This window comes from Mycteria americana, chromosome 4 (genome assembly GCF_035582795.1).
Source record: "Mycteria americana isolate JAX WOST 10 ecotype Jacksonville Zoo and Gardens chromosome 4, USCA_MyAme_1.0, whole genome shotgun sequence".
Taxonomy (NCBI): domain Eukaryota; kingdom Metazoa; phylum Chordata; class Aves; order Ciconiiformes; family Ciconiidae; genus Mycteria; species Mycteria americana.
This window is the reverse complement of record NC_134368.1, coordinates 27,260,079-27,267,206: the sequence shown is the minus strand read 5'-3', so window position 1 is coordinate 27,267,206 and position 7,128 is coordinate 27,260,079. Positions and strand designations below refer to the sequence as shown.

Here is a 7,128-nt window from a genome sequence, read left to right as displayed (position 1 = left end):
AGCCCCATGATGCAGAAAGTCAAGCAACATCAAGAGGATCCTTCCCCACGAGGGTTTTCAAGAAGACGCTGCCACCAGCAACACCCACAGTGGCACAAGACTTCACTGAACAGCACACTGTCTTTGTGTCAGCCTCCGAACAGACTGATTTGTCCAAGCATCCAGACAACTAACCTACAAAAAACCAACACAGGGTAGCTAAAGGAGAAACCCCAACATTATCATCTTCAGATCTCGAGTGCAAAATGAACTTGTCTTGCCCATCTTTAGCACAGAGCAGCAAGTATGTTTTGAAAACAAACTCTACCCCACCCATCTGTAAAGAAGAAAAAACAGTCACCAAAACAATACGCCGAATACTGTATTTTCCCTCTGAGGAAGAAAAGAACAGCACGTGATGTGTAATAACATCCTTTAGTGCATGTGATACAGAGAAACAAGAGCTCTGGTAAGGGCACAGTGAAAGCTGCTGCCACCATCACTCTATGCCATTGGCAAGGGCACCACCTATTGTCGAGCCACCCAGTGCATTCCACCAGCAGACAAAACCTTTAATTGTACTTTAATGATTTGGGCTGAAAATTTCTGTTTGCCTCAAGCAGTATTTTTATTTTACCACGCTTCAGTTTTCAGCCTCAAAGTTCAAATCATTTCCGTAAGTAAGGACAGACTAAAATATTCCACTTCTCATATTTAAACAGGGAGAAGGACTCTCAGAAACTCCCCAGAGTGCTATCGAGAAGAAAACTCCCAGCTGCAAGCAGAGAGGAGCTCAGAGCTAGCCCAGCACACAGAGGAAATACAGGCATGAACTGAAACAGAAGCTGGTGAATCAGGATGGATTGTTTCAGCAAGGGTAGGAGTCAAGCTGTGTCTCCACGTTGAACTGCTGTCCTGCTCCCAAAGAGAAGGCAAGTCTAGTAGCAGTACCTCCACTTTAAAACACAGTTTGAGAGACTAATCCCCAAGCTGGACCTTGCACCACACTGCCAGAGCAGGGAGTCCTGTAAGTAAGGAGCACACACACAACCAGACATTCACCGATTCTGTGGTCTAGTAGCTGTGGCTGAGAATCAGCCATGTCAGATCTAAGCCAGCCATCTGCCAAGCTTTCATGTGTTCCCAAAACCTGTTTTCCCTGCTCTCTTGAACAGCTTATTAGTTAGGGCTTTGCTGTGCAAGTGCACAAACCTGGCTTGTTTCTGCAGTCTACCCAAGCTACAAGGCAATGAAGTCATAGGAATGACTCTGCAGGAGTTTGCTCGGGTCAAAGCCAGTTGTCCTCAACCTAAGCTAATAAAATAGGCTGGACTCTAGCCAGCACTTTGCTCTCAGGTGTCTTTCCACACTTCCAGGAACATGACACAGGAATATCTGCACTCGATCTGCACAGAGCAGGCTGGGAAAAGCCAGGCTTACTAGCTCTGAATCCACAATGATACAGCAATTGTGCTTCCTCAGGATCCAACCTGTCACTGCCTCTGACCTAAGGGGTCTTGCTAAATAAGATCTATCCAGAACACTTCCATCCCCCAAACTCTCATCTTTACAGTGGTCATACCTGCTCCTCCCCTTGACGTACACCACGGCCCTCACTCTCCCACAAAATAAGCTAGGCCTGAACAGCATTCCTTCAGCTGCTTCAGGCCAAAAAAAATCTGAAACCATGATCTTCATTTTCAGTAATGTGAGCATTCAGCTCCCACTCGCAACACTTAAAATCAGGCCACAAATCTGTTCCTTTTTACGCCTGCAGATGGTTGCTTCATCTCCCTACAGATGGTATCCTGAAGTCAAGGCAAGTGGCTTTCATGCAGAACTCCAAGACTACTATTTGACAAAATTTGATAGAAGCTGAAATGTAGTCTTCCAAAGAAAGACAGAAGGCTATACTTGTGGCAAAAATCGTTTATTAAACTAGATTTTGTAAATTCCTTTTCACATTAGAAATTCTAAATGCAAATTACAAAATTGTATTTCAGTAAAAAATGAAAGTTATAGTTAACAGCAAAATTACAACTTTATACAAATAAAAAACCAATTTTTTATTTTAATTTAAAAATAGACATTGATACCTTCCAATGTACTGGTCCTAACAGCTTTTACACCTGGTAGCTGCAATACTAGGTCTTTTCACATGCATATTCACATATAAGCCATGTAATCCTCTGCACAGTTTATTTAGCTGAAATAGCATGAACAGTTGGGCTTTGGTTTGGTTTTGTATGTTTGGGGTTTTTTTAAGAGAACATGATACTTGGGAATTATGGTAAGTCAATGAACTCTTCTTTGTTACAGTCTTCATACTCTCATCTCAGCTCTGCAAAGAGGGCAATATTATTCTGGAAATGTGAATTGCATTTGAAGACATAAGCATCAGTAATGTAGAGTCTATGTATAATTTCTCATATTACATTTATGATGATCCTTCTTTGCCATTACCAACAATGAAATTATTCTCTTGTCTACCCACCATATTTTGTGGCAAGATTAAATAACAAATGTTCCAGACGTTCTAGTTCTAGTGATGTTCTAAGTTATGACTAGAGCATCTGGACATTGTTTAAATGGGGATTCCCAAGTCACAATGGCTTCCAACAGCCACAAAAAATGCCAGTTAAACTTTGCCCGAGGTGTCCTTCAGTAGGCCTATAAAAACGTTAAGTTTAAATAGAATTGTACCACATACTATTAAAAGCAAAAGCCAAAGTCAGTAAAGTATTATCAAGGTATCTTGAAATATTTTTTAAAAAAATCACTTTCGCCCTACTACTTTCACAATCAACTGAAATATATTTTTAAACACTCACATTACTTAGGAGAACAACTTTCTTCATTGCATCTCTGGGTCTTTTTTTTTTCTTTACTGTAAGATTACTCATCAATGCTAGCACAAGCATTAAATTTTGTATTAAAAAAAAGAATTTTCCTAAATTAAAAATTGGGATAAATGTTAAAAAGTTTTATAAAAAAGAAACCAAAAGTTACATATTAAAGACTACCAGTCATCACAACCACATGCTGTTGAAGAATAGAATAAAAAGTGGTACACAAAATAGGTATCTTAACAGTCGCACATTATTTCAGAGTGCTGGTGGCAATACTGCTAAGTGCTACTTTAATCAAAAGTATAAGATGGTACAGAATTTACACAATACCTCAGGATTCTCACTGATGTAACTGCAAAAGACATCAGAAAAGCTGTTAGTTCTAAAATGTAACCTACTTTGAAATACCATTTTGAAACAATTATATTTGATATAATTCATCCCACTATACATTACCAAAACAGTCCAAGAAATACAAGAAGTCCAGTGGTTTTTTTCTGGACAGTTTGGCAAGTAGCTGAAGGCATGGAGATCCTTACTAATAAAAGTCTACTTTCTTCTCTCTGTGCACTGATCTGCTCCATTCTGTATCCAGCTCAGCACAGCTTCTAAGCACATGCTTAAGCTCCTACAGCTAAGCTGATCATATTTTCTTTGAGTTGGAACTGCAGTGCCTCACCCCGAGCTGCTGAAACTGATGGAGGCTCTGTCACTAATTTCAGTAAAGGCAAGACTGGTTCTACCCATTTTACCATTTTAAACCATTGTCTTCCATTGAAGTTCAGCCTGTGATCAAACAATTTATACTAGGCGAATGATCAACCTATAACCAGATGGGGTATTCAGAGTACCTTAGTCAACCTCAACCTGTACTCAAAGGGGCAAGGGAGGGGGGAGAGGCGGGGGGGAGAGAGAGAAGTACTCCAAATTGCTCTTAAGCTATGTACTCCTCTGCTGACTTTGACAGACTGGAGAAAAACTCTCCTAGTAAGGGGTGGAGCTGAGGTTTTGCCCTGAACGTTTTTTATGCATTTATCCAAATAGGTCCAAGAGACAAAAAAAAATAATATGGAAGGACATTGAAAATCAGTGGGAACAGCTTCTTTTGTGAAGAGTCCTAGCCCTCTTCCAGAGACTGTTTATGCAATTTTTAGCCTTTAATCTCTTTTGTCCCCTTGATCTTGCATTTTTAGCTTGCAATGGTGATTTTGAAAGAGGCTCAGGAAGCAGCAATTTCAAGAATACTCCTGAGCACACTGGTTAGAGCACTTTCTGGGGAAGTGAGAGTCAAGTGCAATTGTCATCCCCTTGCTAGGCCAGAAGAAGGTAAAAAGCTATGTTTCTCATCTCCAGGGTAAACTTGTCAACAACTAGATTATGATGAACAGATGGGCAAGACAACAACTTTTTCTGCTCATCTTCTGAACTGAAATCTAAGCTGTCTTTGTCCATGTTGGAATGGTGTGAACAAGTTGAGTGAATCAGGCCCCCTCCCAAAACAACCAGACACGTTGGCACTTCCCTGTTTACAAGCACATTGCTGTAGGGCTCGGACACCCAACAGCTCAACACGCAACACTTCTAAGCACTTCTAAGCCTTTGCTGGGCAACTCAGCCACCTGGGCCAACCAACAGGGACTAGGCTTTAAAGAGCTGCCCCTTAATTTGTTATAAATCGTAGCACTACGGAAAACCTGTTCAAGAGCAGAAGGAAGATCCTTAGTCCAAAAAAAGATCCTAGCTCCACTGAGGCAATTCTAGCTTCTGCAACCCTGGACAGCTGATAGTCTGAACTGCTGTCTCGAGTCCAAGTGCCTAAATGACATCTCAGTCCCTTTTAGGCACTGTCACAGAGGACAGAGCATAGGCTTCACCACACAGGGCATGGTGCGGTAGCAGAAACAGCTCTGCTAGTGCTGTTTGGGGAGCACAGATCTTTTGTATTTCACCCACTGGTTACCAGAGCAGCCCAGAGAAAGAAAAAGAGAAGGGACACAATTCAGATGAACTAAGTACCCACAAAAATATAAAACTTATCATGACAGTCTATTATTCCAGTAAGAGTCCCTTTGATTAAATATTATTCAAGCTATTCTTCCACTTGAAATCACCATGAAAAGATTATTGCATCTGTTGAAGCATAACAAACTCATTTTTAAGTCTACCATACATTGCATTCACTGTGTATATATTACACTAAATATGGATATTCAGGAAACATCATGTCTTTCAGTTTGTCAGCAACTTATGCAGACACATTTTCAAGTGAAATCTATTTCTGTGCCCAGCTTTTCTCACAGAAGTTCCTTGCTTATTACTACCCATGCACATAAATGGCAGAACTTGCACACACACATGTATTCACACACAAATTCTATGTGCATGTAGTTCCTGGATAAAATTTACTGCAAAAGTGGTTTAAAATGAAAAAAAAAACTCCTATTAATCCTTAACCTATTAATATTATCCCTAATACAAAACTCATACCTGTTCTGAAAAAGCCTTACAACAAAAATTAAATGGTTTATACTAAAAAATTTGTATGCCTTTCAAGAGGCAAAGATGTAATTAAAAGTAGTAATGCATTCTAGAAGACATTTCTATTTTAAAAATGTTCTGATTGCTTACTGGAAACACTTGCCAAAGTACAGATGTTTCTATTTAAATTTGGGGGGTTTTGTTTGGGGCTTTTTTTGTTGTTCTTTTGTTTTTGGGTTTTTACACAGGTATTGCTAGATGCTGATGCAACACCACCAACACAGAATAACTTTTGTACTCCCAGACTTTCCAGTTAGGCAATTACTACTGTAGTATTAGCATTCACTTTTATGTTAAAAATACATTTAAAATGTCTCACAGACAATCATATTTTCTACAAGGAAATCACCAAATTTAATACACACAGAATGAAGACACATCACTATTAGACACCTGTAAAGTGAAACAGTACTCAATTTGCTCCATTTAAGAAGCCATAAAGGAAGAAACACTTTTAATCCAGTAGATGCTGAAAAAAGTAAGGGCATTTCCTGCAAAATTACAGTATTAGCTATGTGTAAGCAGACATTGAACTACAGCATTGTATTTTTCCCTTTAATAGATCACAGTAAGTCTGCAAAATTACCAAATGCACAGCTGGTCTTAATGCACCGTCCTTTATATGCAACTTCCATCAATACCAGAGGAAGTTTAGAATGGAATAAGGACAATAGAACTGGTCAACCCATCACAAAATAACCACTAACAAGACATCAGACTTCTGAAGAAACCTGGAAATATTTAGCAGTCAGCTGTAACTGGATTTGAAATATCAGTAGCTGCCAAGTTCCCACCTCCCCTGTGCTCTTCTGAAGGGTTTAGCACAAAGTTCTGAATCACAAAATGACTTTGTACAAGATACTATGTTTTAAAAGCACAGAATCCACAGCAATTAAAATGTGTGATTGTCAAAAGACATAGAATGGGTATGCTGAGAAGACAGTTATATTTTAAAAATGTACCTTCTTAACTTCCCTTTAAAACATCATATACTGCTCAGCAGAATTCTTAATCTGCCTTTCTGAGACTTCAAATCCTGTAAGTGTCGTCTTTTTGCAGGTTCAAAAAAGGATCCATTCCTCACAAAAATTTTCTTGAAAACATACTGACAAAATTACTTGCTGTAAATTGAGACCACTTCTAATAAAATATCGTCCTTTAAAACAGATTACAAAATACTATTGCAGTTGTTCAAAAAGTTTTTAGCTGTCATCTGACACCTCAGTTTCTATATTCCTCTTCTCTTCTCGACAATCCTTCAATTCAGCATGACTTTCAGGCAGCCTGGTTTTATTTCTGTGAACCTGTGAAACGAGAAAAGATGAAGCTTCAACATGAAAGCTATGTGCAATGCCATCTCCTTCAGCCCTCATCAAACATATGGAAAGTGATAAGGTTCTCAGTCAAGTATGTGTGAGAGTCCGGAAATCAGCATCATGTCCCCTGGATGTGACAGTGAAGGAGGATTTTACAGGGTCTGGAAAGGTGAAGAGCTGGAAACAGCAGGAACTAAGAGGAAGAGGTTGGTTTTTGTTGTTTTTTTTTTTTTTAAAAAAAAGCTGCCCAATATTCTTGGTTATATTCATTCTGCTCCTCTTTTCCTGCTCCCCTTTCATTCCCTCTTCTTTCAAAACAGATTTTCTCCTTTGTCTTCTGTAGAAAGTAAGAAGGAAATGGGAAGGGAAGTCTTTGCTATTTCTGAGCCCCACCTTCACAGTCACCGTCATACACTCCTGTAGAGAAAAAGCAGCAAACACACTGA

At 39.3% G+C, this 7,128-nt stretch overlaps 1 protein-coding gene across 5 annotated transcripts in view; it reads right to left on the bottom strand.

Moving 5' to 3' along the window:
* Positions 1–2,507: 2,507 nt before the first annotated feature.
* Positions 2,508–7,128, bottom strand: part of N4BP2 (NEDD4 binding protein 2) — a 61,972-nt gene continuing 57,351 nt past the window's right edge. For all 5 annotated transcript variants that reach the window (XM_075499960.1, XM_075499959.1, XM_075499963.1 and 2 more), the window contains one exon: positions 2,508–6,670. In XM_075499960.1, coding sequence (XP_075356075.1) covers positions 6,625–6,670 — 46 coding nt within the window. In that variant the 3' untranslated portion in view covers positions 2,508–6,624. The remainder of the gene's footprint in view (positions 6,671–7,128) is intronic.